This window comes from Vanellus vanellus (genome assembly GCF_965231255.1).
Source record: "Vanellus vanellus genome assembly, chromosome: 2".
Taxonomy (NCBI): Eukaryota; Metazoa; Chordata; class Aves; order Charadriiformes; family Charadriidae; genus Vanellus; species Vanellus vanellus.
Window position 1 is genome coordinate 40,296,948 of NC_138906.1, and position 18,768 is coordinate 40,315,715.

The 18,768-nt window shown below is 39.2% G+C and overlaps 1 protein-coding gene across 1 annotated transcript in view; it reads right to left on the reverse strand.

Moving 5' to 3' along the window:
* RFTN1 (raftlin, lipid raft linker 1) overlaps positions 1 to 15,775 on the reverse strand; it is a gene marked incomplete at its 5' end in the record, with an annotated part of 88,067 nt that extends 72,292 nt beyond the window's left edge. The window contains one exon of the mRNA XM_082479510.1: positions 15,631 to 15,775. Within this exon, the coding sequence (XP_082335636.1) occupies positions 15,631 to 15,775 (145 nt within the window). The remainder of the gene's footprint in view (positions 1 to 15,630) is intronic.
* Between the last annotated feature and the right edge of the window lie 2,993 nt (positions 15,776 to 18,768).

Sequence of the window (18,768 nt, forward strand, 5' to 3'; positions counted from 1 at the left end):
GGCCAGCGAGCTGTCACCAGGGAGAGCGTGCATGGCTTAGTTGTCCTCACCTTTCCCTGATCAATACAGGTCTTTGTCCTCTACACAACTGCCAGCTTCCACAAAATTCGGAGCAGTCTAATTGTCTTTAAAAATTTCTAGCAAATTGGTTTGAAACTGTGCGGTTATAATTATTTGGAGGAACGAGACAGACAGACTGTAAGCCTTTTTTTAACTCTCGTTTCCCTAGGAAACCAGTTCAGAAACAAAACAGAAAAACCCATCGCACTACCACCTCCAAACCCCTTGGAAAAAAAAAAAAAAAAACCTTCCAAAATAAGGACCTGTAAAGAAAATCCTGCAAAATGTATTATAGGACATTGCCTTTTGTAACACCTCTAACAGTGTATTTAACAGCGATAAGGCTTTCACAGAATATTGAAAACGACTAGCAAGCAACAGTTCACCACTGGCACCTAAAAGAAGTATGTCACTGCCAAACACACCACATCACTTCAACTTGGCAAGAGTGCTTGATAGAAAGCCAAAGAGTAGTGGAAAAGGCTGTTAAAAGTTAACAAAGCACTTCCCAAAAGTACTGTTTTGTTTTTTTAAGCAAGTCTGCTAGAGCATGGGTGATGGATTTACTAAAGAAAAAAGTTTTTCTTGGCAAAAAACTCTGCTTTTTTTGCTTAGAGCAAATTTTCCTGTCACTCTCCAGAATTTGAACTCCTACTCCCTCGTTTCAGAAAAATGTGGCCAGTCTCTGTTTAGAAGAGAAGAATTCCCACACAGTGATACTGATAGCATGCAAATCTATTGTTTAATATGGGTCATGGGAAAACGGCCATAAATTCAAGCATAATTAGAATGGAATGACCAAAGTTAAACTACGATTTTTTTTTTTTATTTTGCAACAAAATGGTTGCTGTTGCAATTTTGTTTGCAAAGATTAGCAGAGTATTTCTCAAAATCTTTACGAGAAGGCATCGTTTTACCTTTATTTCTCAGTATAGTTCTGTGAGAAAAAAAAAGCACATCTAAAACATTTCTTGGAAATAAAAAGGCCAGAAGCAGAGACACCTCACCTTCAAAGCTGCCAAAGAATGAGTTAATGAAGTTATTATAATCTAATCCCAAAGTACTAAGTATATGCGATAAAGATGTAACACATGTCCTGTCCAACACGGACAGAATTCTTTCATGGTATGAAGGTGGTAATTAAAAGGCATTATGCAGACAATCCTAAGATCTAAGACTTTCCTTACCCCCTGGGTAGGATCCCTTTTGGGTTAGTGACATCAAAAAATTAGTTTCCTAAATGCACGGTCTTACTGATCAAATAATAAAATACTGAAGCAAATAACCAGGTCAAATTCTCAGTTCCCTTTACAATAGAAAATAAACTTTGTAGGTGGCACAGTGGTGTATGATGATGCACATTCACAGCCAGCATAGAACGACAGAGCTGTTCACTATTATTCTTGTCAGCCACTGCTAGCACAGGCAATACCTCACAAGCAGACCTGTGAAAGCGTGCAAAGCACAGTGCCTCTATGCCTTGCCTAATACTGTTTTCTCACAGTTCCCAATAACGCAACCCAAAGAGAAGTCACAAGCAGCCTCATGTGGCTCTAACTTCTAAGCATATGACAGCCCACGTTCAAGACACTTTCACTTCTCTCCATTCCTAAGTGTATTCTGCAGAACTGAGAATAATTTCTAAGTCCTTTTAGGTCACGAAGGGCCAAACCTGCTACTGGCTAATAATGAAGAATCACTGATAAAAAAAGTCTGGGTTTTCACCAGTGGTTCTAGGAGGGTTCCCTGGAAGTATCTGTGGATGAGCAGACCAATTTTTCCCCAAAATTTACTATAATAAAAAAGCTAAACAAACAACAAAGCCGACAAGTAGTGCAAGAGTACAGCTTGAAAACAGTGTCTTACAATTATAAAGTATTTTATTCAGTGAACATGTGGTGAAGAACAATGAAAATAATCCCACAGAATATGTACAATTTTATCTATTTGATCATTTGAAAGGCTTCATCAAGGCATTCAACCCAGCTGGAAAAATCGGGTAGAAGGACTGCAGAGAAAGACAGATGCTGCATCTGAGCCGAGCATTCCTAAGTAAATAAACAACAACAACAAAACAAAACAAAAAAGCGATTCTGACACAGTTCCAAACTTTATAAGACAATAACTTAACAAAAGACCATTTATTCTGTCACTCTCTTTTTGTTCTTTTGTTTTGTGATTTGAGATAAAAGTAGATGCTAATTTTTTTTGCTTACTAATAATCTGTACAATAATTACTAGTGAATTAACCCATGCAATTTAGCACTATTTGTCAATTCTTATATCAGTTGTTATTAAGAAATTCAAGAAACAATTGTTCAAATAAAAGAACACCAATAGAGGGCTTAGCAATCGAGGAACTACAGCAGTAGACTGCTGTTTATTTATATTTCACCAGGAACCATGTCTTGTCTTATTATCTCTAACTTTCTCAAAATTCCATCTATTTATTTGTAAACCTCATACCTCATTCTCTTTCAGATTTAAGGCCTTTTATCAATTCATTTGGAAACACGTGGCATCTTTAGGATTTCTCACATCCTTGATGTCTTTAATTTTTTATATGCCACATAGTAGGCAAAAGCCTCTCTGTTCTCAGGCTGAGATGAACTCTTTCAACTGATGACTCTTTAACAGAGACAGGTAATATTTTTGCAGTTCTTAACTCACCTGATGACTGTCAAGCTTGTCTTTCGTGTGTTGATCAAGAGCTGCAGCTCACAGCAAAGACTTAATGAGATTCTCTTCCCCTTGAAAGGATTGTTTCTTTCAAGAAGAATCTGTAGCTAATCACTGCAAGTCTCAAGTTGAGAGGATGATTATTTGGGGGGAGAGGGAAAGAAAGGAAGCCGAGTTTTTTTTATAATTTCAACTAAACAGAGCTCCATTTATATGAAATAAGCAGAGCTTGCAAAAACCAACTGGTTGGAAATCCTTAAACTTGCAGTTCCTGTACAAGACCTAATCACAACGCATGGGTTACCATTTACCAGTAAGAGCCGCACCAGTTATCTACAGCACCTGAGTAAGCACCTGACTCTGAAATTTCTCATATGCCACCTCATACCTGGGAAACTCCCTGACCCTGCTGCTGATCCAAAGTTTATCAGTGTGTCACAAGTATCAGATCATTTGCAAAAGCATGACTGCACACAAACCAAGAATTTGCTGGGTGTGCAAGTTATATCACACAAAGCAAGTTGCAATTTCATGCAGTAATGTTATCTGGACTCCTCTTAAGTCCAGGATATCACATATTTATATGACTGCAGTAAGATGAAACCAAGTCACCGAGACCTGTGTTTAGTGGTTAAGATTCAGAGCAAAAATATACAACGCGTGTCAGGGTTTTGCCAAGATACCTGAACGAGTGCCAAACTGGAAGCAAGACTAGCACAGTGCTCAGCAAATGCTAATAAGTTATTGTCCTTCATATGAGCCATGAACATTTTTGCGGACTGCCTCATCACTTAAAGAGAAGGCCACAATCCGAAGGCCCAGATCAATCTTTATCAGCTTTCTAATATATTATGGCTGTAAAACAGTAAGGTTCAAACAGTATTTCACCAAGAAATTACATTGAAGAGTTCCAAAATTGCTGCAGGTTGGCCGTGAACCAACAAGCAGGTGTCAGACACACCTGGAACGCAGCATTAAACTGAGACCTAATGCAAAAAGGTGCATTATAGCAGTCCCAATTTGAGATGTTTGCTTGGCAATACATTTACATCTTGTACAGACAGAACACTTATTAGGGTGCCTATCATCTCTGCACATGCACACAGGCACAAAAAACAAAACAGAAACAAAGGTGTAGCTAATGCTCTATCACAGACATAGGATTGATGCCCCTCTCTGTACGAAATCAAGCCAAAGAAAATGCAGTTCAGGCATTCACATGCAAAACCCATGCAAATACCGTAAGACGACTAACCTGAAGAACAGTTAACACTTGAGACACAACCATTAAGTTTTGCAATCTACATTATTTTGCCGAGTACAATATTCATAACCTTAATTTAAATTGTAGTCACAATTATGCTTGTTGCTAAAGCAACAATTCTATCTATTTACAGAACTGGGCAAAGAAAACGAGAAATCCTGCAGTTTCCATGCATAACAGACATGATAGATTTAAACTACCTAAATGTTCTCTGGTTACTCTTCAGACAAAATTTAAATTGAATGTTGATCTTTCCCAGAAATGATAGGATTTTAAGGTTTAAAGTAATCTTTCCTTGTACACTAATGAAATAAGTCTAACAAATTCAGGGGATGTTTTTCACGTCACTTTCAGATTCAAAAAACAACACAAGTTGTCATGAAAGACTCAAAAGGGATCTGAACCTAGAAATGCAAGTTGTGGTCTTCAGTACAAGACCATGTGCCATCCTGTACACAATACTATAGGCTTTATTCAGCCAGAAATCAATAGCAAATCTTGACAGAATGACAGCCACAGTCCCTGCCGGGCTTCATTGATACCAACACAACAAAAACGCATCCCTATGGCAATGGAAAGCTCCCAAAACTCACGCAATGATTTTTCTCTTCTTATTTAACAAGTCAAATGATAGCTGTCCCTCCATTTTTACTATTACCCCTCACGCTCAAGGTTCTTCAGTTTGTGTGTTCAGCTCCTCCTGTTCCTTGATATTTTTTCCCTGTTTTCTCTGCTCTATGTTTGCTTGGTGCCCTCTCCTTTCTGAAGACCATGCCTCCTCTTCCCACCGTGTGTGAGTGCCCACACCCATCCTGGCAACAAAGCGAGCAGAGTATATGAAGCATCACACTAACACCGCCCTCTTATGCTTCCAGACACAGAGAGATGCTGCTGTGAAGCCCCTTCCCCGTCCAAACACTGGGAACACAGTGGCCAACATCACAATAATGACACTACGCACGGTGTTTGGGGTCTCCAGGCCCATGACCTACAACAGCATGGATCCACGTTAGGGTGGTTCTACTTCTCTGGAAGACATAGCAATAGGTTGCAGAGGCCGACAGGGCAGTGCCCTTCCCTTCCATACTCATGAAAAGTCACATAGCCAGCAGCAGCACCATGGTCCTGCTCCCAGAACTCCTCTCAGCTGTGTGTGTGACCCTCTGCAGACAGCCCACAGCAGGGATGAGTCACATTGTATTGGGGGACAGCGGGGGGTGTTCACTGGAAGGACATTGAGTCCAGACTTGCTTTTATTCCCCATTTCAGCATGCAGCCTGCAGACAGGGTGCATACCTCTCGTGTTCTCCCCATGACTGTAGGCGCAGTGCCAGATGACCAAGCTGGGCTCTACTGTTTAGTTTTTGCTCCATTTAAACCTCCGGACATGCTGGTCCACTGAGGAATGTTTCTGGCGTAGGCCATATCAGGACCTCATCACCCTTTTTCCCTATCTTTGTCCCTGCTCCAGAAGTTACAGACTTAACTTTCCCTCCTTTGCTTTTCACTTACAACTTTTGGGTCATGTTGGTCTTCTTTGAGAAAAAAGCTGGCAAAGGTGTTGCTTGAACTCTTTTGCTGATCCATCGCTGTTCAGCTGCAGCTGTGCCTTCCACTTCACTTTTTCAGCAGAGAAGCCTAAAGTGCCCGCATTTTCTGGGGTGCAGCAGCAGGAAAGCTATGGCAGGGAGCCCGGGCTAGGGATGTTATAGCTCATCACAAGGCCGACAGACATCTTGATTGATGTATTTTTTGTGGGAAAGAGTGTGGAGGCAGTTTCTAGGATTGAAGGATTCTGGCTATGAAGACCCTTTGGAGCTTCATATGAGCTGACATGTCAGCAGAGTGTTGACAGCCTATCAAGCAGCTGACAGGGCACGGTCCTGCTCTGAATGAGGTGCTTCAGCCAAAAGCTGAGGAACAGGACTGGCAGGACATTTCATCTGCAAGCTAAAAGGAAAGCAGGGAAGAACAGATGCTTCCCAGGGATAGATGCACGTTTCCTTGTTGAAAACAGGGGAGAGCTGATCTCCATACTGCAGAACTTAATCAGCCTGTACTACAGCCCTTCTTTGTCCTCAAAAGTCTCTCCTCTCCAAGCCAGGGGAGCAGAAGGACAGACTTTATCACTCCTCCCTTTGTCAGTTCTCCCTCCTTTGTCACTTCTCAGAAGAGCAGGGCACAAGATTCACCCTCGCCCCTCCCTTTTCCTGCATGGTGTGCTGCTGCTACTTTTCAGGTTTGCTTTTCCTTAACAAACAACTCAGAAGTCTGTCAGGTTTCCTGAGGGCCACTGAGCCAACAGCCAAAGGCATCTGTCAACAGGAAGAAAGTCAAAACAGGCATCAAGAGTTGGAGAAGAGGCAAAGTAACTACACCCACCTAAAAGGGATAAATGGTCAAATGCCACCAGGAGAAGAGTGAATCTCCTTACTTCTAGACACTCAGTTGTACTGTGCCTCTCTGCAAGAGCAGTGTTTGGAACAGCATTTGGAGGATGGCATTGCAGACCTTGATCATGACTTTGCCCACTGAAAATTTGCCTTCCCTCCCCAAACTGGTTAGCCACTGACCAATAGGTACTGCAATCATGGGACTCCATAAGGTGACAGCCACACCTGTGACAGCAGGTCTGGACTCCCAAACTTTCAACCAGTGATGGCAAAGTCATGGCAGTAGCTTGTAACAACAGCAAGTTCTGACCCACCACACCATCCTCAGTGCAGAGAGGCAACCACCAGCCCTACCAGTCCAACCTTGTATCCTACACCCATAGTATCCTGCAGTGGATATAGGGCAGAGCCCACAAAAGAGTGAAAACTCAAGAAAGTAAAGTACAGTCCATGTCTTCCTCCTCAGACAAAAGTAGGGAGGGAGCAGGAAAGAGTTAGCTCCTCTGGGGTGCGCTCACACAGTAGCTGCCACAGCTGCAGGAGGACACTTACCATTTTCACCAGTGGCTAAAAAGTCAGGAGAAGTTGTCAGGCAATGGTAGCACATATGAAAAAGCAGGAACAGAAAACAAACTCGGATCAGTAGAACAGAAATGAGACTTGTTTCTGCACCTGAAATCTCTTTCTAAGTGTCTCTGGTAGAGGCAATAACAAGCTACAGTCATCTGCACGAGACAAATATTGGAACAAAATGGCACATCCTAGAGTGGACCCCAGAAGGGCTTGCAAGCCAGAAAGCAAACAGTTTGCAGATAACTTTCCATCAGACTTCTTTCAAAAACATGTAGTGGGATGTTCAGTGTACAGGAGGACACTAACTTTTGTCCAAAGTAAAGCCATCAAAATGCATTTAACGCAGTGTAAACTCCCCAGAAGCAACTGCCCCAACCTGGCCATCTACTCCACTTGTACCACACTACTGGATTAAGATATGCACAGCCCGATACCAGCCAGTGCTGAGCTATGCGGACCCTTGGGTCTGACCCACTGTTATAGGTTATGTGAAATACCTAAATGCCCACACCGTTTCCGTCACAATACAGACTCTTTATTCTTCACATAGGAAGATTCGAAAAATAAATGCAAGCAGAGAAATTCCCAGACAATCAAGGTGCATCTACTCAGTGTTTCTTTTCAGTACGACTAAGAAAACTGACTTCCCACAGTCAAAAGCAGCTGACACCAGCAATTCCTGTTTTCTTTCAAAGAGGGTATCCTCCCCTCGGGATTAACTAATTCTAAACCTTTCGTCTGCATGAGATTTTAGCCAAACACCACCACTTATTTACAAAATAAATTATTGTTAAGAACACCATTAAAACTCAAGCATTGCGTAGATTTTTGTATATCATCTTCTATCTGGCTGATGTCAAGGAATTTGTAGTAACAAGTCATAAGACTAAGTAGATTACTAGAGAGATGACTGCTAATCACTTCTCTCCCATAATAAAGCCATGAGGTATTTATTATTTAAAGTTACAAGCCACTGTGTGATCTCCTGTTCCAGTTAAACACAGGGGAAGTCTTCTTTCTGAGAAAACAGGATTGGGCCCCTGTGGCTTGAAGAATTTCGCCATTCCATCAGAAATGCCCATCTACCAGCCTAGCAGACTGACAAATCTGGCTCCTTGGCTCTTGCACAGCATCAGGAGGACAAAAACCACATGAAGATTGGAAAAATGTGCAAAGCCAGAGGCAATAGAAAAGGCCCCTCAAATATCATATGCAATTCTTAAGTTGCTGATAGAAAGAAAAAGCTGCTTGGAAGGTTCAGAGCTCTTTTTAGACAGCTCTGTAACTATTTGTAATTCACTCACATCATGGAAAACATTCACGTATGTGTGATGTATGGTATGCATCCCTTGTAAAACCTCAGTCTAATAATGGGTGCAGACTAAGAAAGTTAGCACAAACATGACTATTGCAGCACTCACACTTTTTCACAATGTGGAACATGCAGAAATAGAAAACATCCTACACGTGTTCCTTCCCTCCTTAGCCCATTTTTCATTGACACACACCCATTATCCAACTACATATGCAGAATCTATGTAGAAAAAGCAACTATTACATCACCAGATGTATTTGGGGGTGAGACTCCATAAAAGCATCTAAATGAAAACTATCTTTTCAATCCCAAGTTGAAAATACCATTCCAAAACACAACATACCCCTGCTCTTTAACATATTTGAGACTTCTAATACACATACCATATTGCATCTAAGCTTCCATCTAGCCCATCATGTATTACTCTAACACAAAATAGCAGTGCCACAGTTCAGTTGGATCTTGAGGAGACAGGCAACACCAACTTTTTTGTTTTTTCAATTTGAAAGTATGTGAAAGGTACTGCTTTTTTACAGGTATATAACTATTAAGATTATTGGTTAGCAAATTTAATTCATAATATTGACCAGCTTCTTGCTTTAGATTCAGTGAGAAGGGTGCTTTGAAGGCCATGATCTAGCTGCTAGAGCAGATTGGACTGCCCAGGACCTATTCCCAGTTCTGTCACGGTCATGATAGGACTTTAGATAAAGCTCTTTGTACTTTCCATTGTACAGCGCAACCATAAAGCAAAACACACACACAAAAAGAATGTTCATATCCTCATTAATTACCGCCTCAATAATAAAAATGCATATACAATGCATACATGCCCATATGTATTACATACATATTACTGATTTGCAGATACAGATATGCTTATATATACACAAGAGAGAATGTGTGCGTATAGTCTACCATAGCAAGGATCTATATACACTAATTACGGAAAGCAAAGCTTGTATTTAAAAACTAGAAAATGCCTAACAGATTTTACTCGGTTATGCATCCTTATTAAAAAGCCAACCATGGTAAAGAAGTTCAAATTATTCCTAACAATTCTTTAAAGCAATTACATTTATGATGTAATTTATTGCATTTATTAAACTACTACCATGTGGAATGCTCCTTTTATGTCAAATTGCAAGTTTCCCAAGACACACAAATAACTTCTGGAAACTGCTACAGCATGAACATTTCATTTTGTTGTGACTTACAGTGGCAAGTCCTGAAGGGTTACATATTACTACAGACTGTAATTCACTTGAAACGAAATACCAAGAGAAGCCAAAAAATTTCATTTCTTCGTGTCTGCACTAATGGAGGGGACTGAAGCCCAGATCCAGCCAACTCTTTATGACGATTCTTTTTATCATGTGCATATTTTCATGTGCATACAATCAAACTAAGTTGAATAGGATATGCACATGGACAGAGCTTAAACAGAGGGGAAGCATTAGCGGAATCTGGGCTACACAGAAGTAATCCATTGGTCTCTCCTGTTCGTCATCTCACTGCTGTGAACCTGTTACACATTAATCTCCTCTGAATCAATGTTTTAGTCTGTTGTACACGATCTATACACAGTCTAGTTCAAGCTATCACATCACGTTAATAATCTAACAATATTTTGGCTTGGCCATTTTATTTCATCACTCCTGAAGACAAAATGGTGGTAACAGACGTGGTCAACTGGAAATGCAAAACTCGAATGCTAATTTCATTTATATTCTTTTGCTTACAGAAATGAAAACAGGAAATTAAATAACTTCACCAATGGGGAAACAATTGCTTTTATTAGTCTTAAATCAAATAATAACACCTGCAAATGCAGGGTTTGTTCTTTTTTCAGCCGTAACACCACTTGCTTGGAGAATTGGGAGGTTTTTGTTTGGTTTTGATGTGTTGGTTTGTTGTTGGTGTTTTGGTTTGTTTTGGTTTTGTTTGTTTTGTTTTTGTTTTTTTTTTTTAAGTGAATGGTGAAGAGAAACAGAAAGCAGAAGCCATGCACAAATAACTGTTTAAAGTAATATAAAAATTACTGATAGAAAGAGATGGTAAGCACTGAAGTCAACAACAAATATTATGTTCTACAGCAAACAGAATTTCCTGATAAAAAAGGCATACATATTCAATAGGAAAAATACCTTCTCTGTCCTCAACTTGCACACTTCCCAGTGCATGATACTTCCAAGTTCCAATTAGGCTCCTTCTTTCCCCACTCTGAGGGGTTTTTATTAATTTAAACCCACACACAATTGAAATTTAATCCCAGATTAAGAATATGTCCATATTGAAATGGACAAATGTTTTTTTAATATAACTGGTTCCAAAACATTATTGTATAGAATCCAGAAGCTTGTAAGAACTTGAAAGACAGATACACTTTCATATTTTTTATATATATATGCATACACATAAATATATATACACATACGTATAAAAAAATGCCTCAAATCAGAAGGTTTTATGTGCATAGCAAATTTGTTATACTGGGAGTATTGTCCTAGTAAAATATATGTCCTTAGACAACAATGCTTACAATAATCAAGCAAAAAATAGGGTGGAAATGTTGGAATGTAAATAATAACCTTACTTTTTAAATACTTCTTCTTCATTTTAAATTTTTTTACTAAAGAAACAAGTTCTTGATATAAAGGATAAAAACCATACACTCTTGTACTCATGTTATAACTTAAAAACTTCTTTGGGACATGTGAAACATTGCTATTTTTCATTCCGTCAGTCAAAACATCTGGATTTTAGTGGTTTTATAGCACAAATGGCTTGTTCAGAGCATAGCCTTTCCCCATTTAAAAAAAAAAAAAATTATACCCCCATTTCATTCTCATCACATGGCTAACATATGTTTCATGCCAACTTTATTCAAGGCCAATACCTGTCGTAAGTCATCAGGCCAATGAGTTACTATAGGAATGCAAAGCAAAGCAAAAAAAATAAAAATCCAATCAAGTCAGTAAAAAAAAACCTCAAAATACAAAAAAACTCTACACTATTCTGAGGAGAAGGAGAGGTAAATGATGATCAGATTCCTGTTTTTTCTCAGAAGGTCATCATAACTGAAAAGAGGTGGAAGAAAAGAAATAAAGGATGAAGAAGGAGAGCTCAGTGCCTGTACAGCCTGTCACTGGAAGTGAAGTTTTCCAAAATAAGCAGATCACATAAGAGCCAGGAAAGGAATGCAGATTATTGAAATATTTCTCTTTTAAATGAAATAACAAAACAAAAACAGCTTGACCCATGGAGTCACTGTTGAAAGCATGGTTGCTTTAAATTAAGGCTATTTCATTTGTCAGCACACGTCCTCCTCAGGTTCGCTCACCATTTACCTCTTATTTCCAATAAAACTTGGAGATAAGATATAAGACGACCATTTTTCAACTCCTTTTATTTATACAGAGAGGAATGCAAAATAAACAACATTTTTTTACTTTCGGGGGGGAGGGTGATATAATATTTTTGTGTTTTTCTTGACAAGTAAAAGAAATGTGTTCATTTTATCAATTTAATTCAGGTGAAATCTGGTGTGATTTCACCTGAGGGAGAGCAGCAGCCCACAAACTTTGGACATTACAGATGACTAAAGAACAAAGCACAGGATGACACTGTCAAGGGACAACACTGAAGAAAGACTGTAATTTCTTTAAAAAGGCCACCTTAGCAGAAAACAAGACAGACAAGGCTTATAAGTAGACATTATAAAGCCAACAACTCAAAACGAGCATACCCACCTCATGATTTTGAATTGCCTCAAAGTGCTCCTTATTCCTAAAGTGCCAATCTACACTAGATGATAACCCTTTGCTACTATCATCTATCACACTTGCTCAAGAAGTAAAGGACAGTGGCAAATCTAACCATTTTCATTCTGAAGAACCATGAGGGATATCAGTGTTGTGACACACAATGGAAGCTGATGAGCTCTTCATAGTCTGATTTCCTTGAAAACTTGGGAAATCTTTCTCTAGACACTTTACTTCCAAGTATGTCAATTCTGTAACACTGGGAAACATCAGAATGAAGGTTACGCTTGCAACCTTAATTCTGTCTTTTGCATCTATGCATTATTTATACAGTACTTAAATAAGTGATCAAACACTATCTTCCATTGGACATCTGCATCAGTGCAGAGCGAGGCTCAAGTTCAGAAATAAATAAAAATGTATAAATAAAGGAGCATATTTCCTTACATCCCTTTAGCTGTGCATGTCAGAAGGTAAACCATAACCAAAGACAGCAAGCAAGAAAAGTTAAGTTTCTGGCTAGCATAGCAGAGAAATAACCACCAGGACAGTATTTTATCCCAGTCTTCAACAGAGTGATGCTAAGGGAATGAGTTCCTAACAGTGTGAGCTGATTTAAAGAAGGTCCTTTTTCTTTTCCTGACGGCATACTCCCACCAATGCTATCAGCTTCAGCATTCTTCAGACCCTTCCACAAGACACTGATCTGGCAGATGATAATGAAACAAAAAGACTACATAGCCTTCTGCCAGATCCATGAGTTACATCAATTCACAGAGCTGATAGGAAGCGAGAGGGCAGCAGTATCTCCCCATATATAGCTGCAGAAAACTTACATCCACCTAGCTGCCTGAGAAACTGGAGTTAAAATGTACACCACATTCTGGAAGTGATCACTGATTATCTCGATATCAGATTTGAGAATACATGCAGTTCCAAACTGCAAATACGACCAGCATCCACATTTACGTCTAAAGTCAAGGAGACCTGCTTTTGGAACACATGAAGAAACACTAAGGACTTTGAAAACTTCTGGCAGTAATCTCTGTATTAGTTCCCACTTGCAACATGGAGATAATCACATCCTTCTCACTGTTAAGATTAAACACTTGTGAGAGATACAGTTATCAGAGCAGTAAACATTACAGAAAAGCCTTGGAGAAAAATGAGTACCGGTCTTCAGAGCTAGGCTCACTAGTGTTGTAAATAAGGCATAGAATAAGGCTACAATAAAATAGTCTGCAGCCTCTTGTGATTTAGCATGGCTTATTCTAAAAATCTAATGAAGCAGAAAACCTGTGGAAAAAATGATGTCTGTATATATATATATAAACTGAAATGGCTAAAGTAGATTCACAGAAGACAGACTTCACAATCCAAATGATCTTTTTACACAGCTGTGAGCATTTCATTTTTAGAAGCTTCTGAATCCATGTAGGCATAGGTGAAACAATTATCAACTTTGGTTATCTGCAGAGGTTATTTCTGAGCAAATATATAAATGAACCAGTGATGCTCTCACCATTGAGAAAAACCTGGAACTACATGGTGGGATGTGAGCCTTCATACAGCCAATGACATGAATAGGGAGGGAGCTGCATAACGATGAGCTGTTGCCCTGCCAATCCTGAGAGCACATAGCCATGGGTGATACTAAAGAAAAAGAGCAGGAACAACAACTCCATCCCCTGTAAATCTGCATATCCACTGGCATTGTAAGAGACCAGAGTGACGGGGATGCAACATGCCAAAGCAGAACTCAATGGGAGCCGAATAGCTTACACTCTTTGGCAAGCCAAAGAATTTGATAAAAGTACTTCTACTCACGGTCTCTTTAAAGCCATGCCTCCTAAAATTATAATAAAGCAATCTATAACGAGTAAGAAAAAATGTACAAATATGCTTTATAACAAACCTATCCATTTAATCACATTTGGAAAGTCTGGGTTTAATTTTTTGCTCTGTGCCAGACATCCTCTGTGCCTGAGGCAAGTCACATTGCTATCGCATGTACTGATTCTTCCTCCATACAGTGACAAAGATGAGACTTCATAAGATATCAGGAGAATGCACATGCTAAAGCTTGCAAAACAATCAGACAGAACAGTGATGAGCATCCCAGAAAAGCCCACACAAGGGTGTCCTCAGTATTAATTCATATTCACTAATGACACAGTACATCTCAGTAAAAGTTGTCAAACTATCGAACAACATAAACAGTTCACTTTGAAATAAAAATATATAAGCACAGAAAAAACTGCAATAAATAAACGTGAAAAAAAAAATCATTTCCCTTTAGTGCTTTCGGTAACTGCAGTGCATCCCAATTAGTATAACAACAAACAGAAGAATCCGCAAATACGAAGAGAAACACAAAGAAAAGTCTGTAAAGACAAAATTTCCCCACATTTTCCCACATTGCCTACAAAAGCGCACTCCTGTCCAATCACCTATCCCAAGCCTCCACCTTTTCCCAAATTCAAGTTCACTTGCAGCAAGCTTTTAAAAAAATCCATAAATTCACTTTACTCTGTGCTCAACATACTGAACTGCACTAGAGGTGTCACATCAAGTGACGCACCAGCAGCTCTTTGTCTCACACAGTGAGAGACGTACCACGTTGGCTTTCTTTGACCTGACTTGCAAAACAAGAGAAGTAGCAGCGCACTGCAGGGTAAAAGCAGAGGCTCTACCTGGCATCCCGCCAGCTAGCTATAACAGATTTTGGTACTGTGTTGTTTTATATATAGCAAGAAGCAGGTCCCAGCCTTCTGCTCAAGCTTCAGATTTCCAAATGGTGTGAGGAGTAATTGCTTGTAGAACAGGCTAATTTTGAAGCGAAAGAGGGCACAGGCGATGGTGTGAGCAATACTGGCAGAGATGCTTGATGTCAATCAGGAAGGAAAGAAATTAAATATCTGTGGATTGTCATGTGAATTAAAGCAAGACTATTTCAGAATTTCAGACGGGGCAGGGGGAGGATAAAAATTGCATGAGCCTGGACCTTCACCCCTTTCACATTTTAGATCTTCAGTGTCTCCCACTATCTCATTTCCACCCACTTGGCTGCACCCCTAAGTACTTGTAACCGCCTAAGAGTTATTTAAGGTAAGTTAGCAAAACTGAAAACAGTAACTTTAACCTCTCAAAATACTCCCGAGGGAGCACAGGGAGCAGAAGGGGAGGAAGAAAAAAAGAGCGGTAAAGCATAAAACCTGGTAGACCTGAACTGCTTTCCCATAAGAAACCTGGATAAAATGCAAATTAAAGAGAAAAAAAAAAATCCATATTAGAGTAAGCCAAAAAAAAAGGGCCGGGGGGGAGGGGGAATGGTGTAAATGAACCAAAAATCTGAGAACCTACAATAGCTCTAAGGTTAAAAGTTTACAGAAAATTCTCAATAAGATCTCTGCATGTCAGCATTATGACTATTATGACTGAAGAGAAGGCATTTACTTAAAGAAACTAAAGACATTTTAAAAATGGAATTATTACACACACTATTCAAAAAACATCATGGAGCAATTAACATGTTAACTTGAATAGAAACAAAAAAATTAAAGAAAAATATTGTGTACTTACTATCATTTAGTGTTGTGAAGTCCAGGAATCGATATTCATAGCAAACATCTATCTTGGTTTCTACTTGGGGCCTCTTCAAAGTTGAATAGATATTACCAGGACGTTTTTCATCATGCTTCTCTAGTTTGTTCAATCCACAACCCATTTCAGCAGCTCCTGATACAAAAAGGCAGGGAAAGGAAAAAAGGAAAATGCATAAACACCATTCATTTCAGGTTTTTTTCTTTCTGGTTTCATGTAACACAATAGTACATCACGGTGATTTTTATTTTTTAAATATAAGCTACCTACAAACTATATGAAATTGTATAATTAAATAAATGCTCTGATAGTAACTGAAGTATATACCACTCATATCAACCCTCAGGTATGCTATTATTTTATTGGGAAACTGACAGTTTAATGCACGCATTTTCCATCTTTCACTTGTATTCAGTAGTATACTCTGGAAGACAGACATTCCATTATAAAAAGTAGCTGAAAATGCAAAATAATTTGCTAATATAATGATTGACAACTTAGTAACAATTTCTGCACATGTGGTTACTATGAGAGGAGATAACATTATCTTTTACATAGATCTCCAACATTCAAATTAATATCTAGACTTGTAATAAAAAAGAGCAGGTTTTCAGAGAATTAGCAACACTTAGAAAACTTCCTCACGTCCTTCCACCTCATTTTTGCAGGTAATCCACAGGAAATAATGGCACTTTATGGAATCCATCTTCAAACCAGAAGAGGCACATGACCACAGAACTGGACTAGCTAAATCTAGTTCTCTTTAATAAGCTGCCAGTCTACAACGTTTTAAAGGATTACTCCTGACAACCGTTTCTGCTACACATTAAATGTTTCTCAATATCCTGCACATTATGGCTCATCTGCGTATGAAAGAATGTAATAATTGCTTGGTGAAAATACTAAAATAATTCAAATCTTCTCATTCCTCTTCAACAATGCTGGTTGGACTGAGGCAAATTATTTCAACCACCAGTGATTATAAGAAGATAAAAAGACACACCAGCTAGGCACCTGAGGTTTTTCACTACAACCCACCCAACATCCCGCCTCTGCCTAGGTGGAGAAACTCCTGCTTCGGGGACAGGGAGGGAGATGCAGAATAAACAGCCCATGACGAAGAGGGGCTCCTGCAGGCAACTCCAGGCACTTTGAGGCCTGGGATCCATTAGTGTAAACATGCTGCGTGAAGCGCCATAAAGATCTGTGGTTTAGCCTCCCTACAACCTCCGACAGATAGCAATGAGCACCTGAAAAACTTCAGTCACGGACTAGGGCTGCCTTTACCTTGACAGTTAATAAACCTAAAGCGGAGAATGAAAAACTGGTTCAGTTTCCCTGTCTCCAAAGATGATAAGCTTATGCCACAGCTTCATTTCCCAAATGGCTAGAAAGTTAGCTAAACTTCCAGCCCCAATGTATTTGGAATCTACTTGTAGATATTTATTTGTACTTACATTGTGCTTTAACTTTTGTAATTTTTATTCCTCCTTCATACTTCCTTGTGAAGTCATTTTTATGAAGTTACCATGTCCCCTCCTGTGCTCTCCTAGCATAAATGGGCTCAAGTCCTTTCCTGTCACTTATAAGACAGGATCTCTGCTCCCTTCGTCACCCCACTCACTCTTGTTTGAGTCACTCCTGTTCTCATTTCTCTATGTGAACACAGGTGCCCATATGCTCAAAATGAGCTCTTAACAAGGCCTACTAAAACAACATTAATGCTTCCCTGTCTCTACTGCAAATAACATCCCTACTGCACCTAAAATCATCAGTCACAGCTGAATCACATTCAGAGTTTACTGTCAACTTCTCCGTACCAAAGAACCCATCTCTCTTTATTTTTATCCAACATAGCTAATTGAGGAGTTCCCAAGCTATAACAGAGGTCTTTACTCATCCCATAACTTTACTGTATTCCGTTGCACTTCTACTATTCAGTAATAATCTCATCTCATTCTCCTGCATCCCTGGAAGAGCTGGAAGTTATTTCAGGCTCAGCAATGGAGCCCAACTCCACATCGTCTGCAGAGTCCACAAGTGCACACCTGTATCTTATTACAAAGTCAGTAGTAAATAACTTCAAAATGGGACTGACCAACACATTAAACCTTAAAAAAATCCCACAGTAAATATTTGATCACACAGAAACTGGAAGTAGAAAGAACATTTGCTAAAAAGACACAGCAGTAAGAAAAATAGATGATGATACACATTCCTGAACTTTAAGTATCTGGGGATTCATCCAACAGGTAACAACCTTCCTTGCTTATTTTGGCAGAAAAGTAAAACTACATTATTTTAACAATTTCTATAAATGAAAGCTGGGTTTGGGGATTTTTTTTTTTTTTGACGTTTAAGGTTAAAAACCCTTAAGATCTTTTTCTGTTCCCAAAATTATACTTTCTACTTTTTTTTTTTTTAATGACAACTAGTACTATTAAGTAAAACAAAGGAGATTATTCTCTCACATATACAGAAGCTTCTTTCTTTTGCTTAAGTCTAAAATGTTATTTATTATAAGTGTATATTGTATGTTAATCTGCCTTACAAGATATGATGAGTATTTCCATGGTCTGTAATGGAACACAGTATACTTGTGCTTTAGCATACCGTAGAGTAAGGAACTAAGATAGCAATGTATTAGCAAGTGTATCAAATGTCTTGTCTCAGTGACAGCCCAGTAACTCTTACACATTTAAGTATACAGTATGGCATTTTATAAGGAAAAAAAAATCCATTTCAAAGGTCATTAAGCAGCAGTGCCTGCAACCCTTAGTTACACAAAGAGTCTGAAATCCACAGGACTCTTCAGACAGTGATGGCTGCAGAAGGAGGCCTTAGGGACTTAGTATTTTCCATCACAGAGAGTTTTGCATTCTTTCCTAAATTGGGGTGAAAGTGCCAGAAAATACAAGCCTGCTCTTCCAGTGGCAGCCACAGACACTCTCCTGTGTTTTTCTAGCAAACACTTCCTTGGCCCTTTTGAGAAAAACAGTCCACCCTCATTGCCCATGCGAGTAGTGATCTCTGCAAACAGTGCCAACCCACCAGTCATTCAGAATGGAGATACCTGCCCGCTTGGGACTGGACTGAAAACATACTTTTTTGTATTAA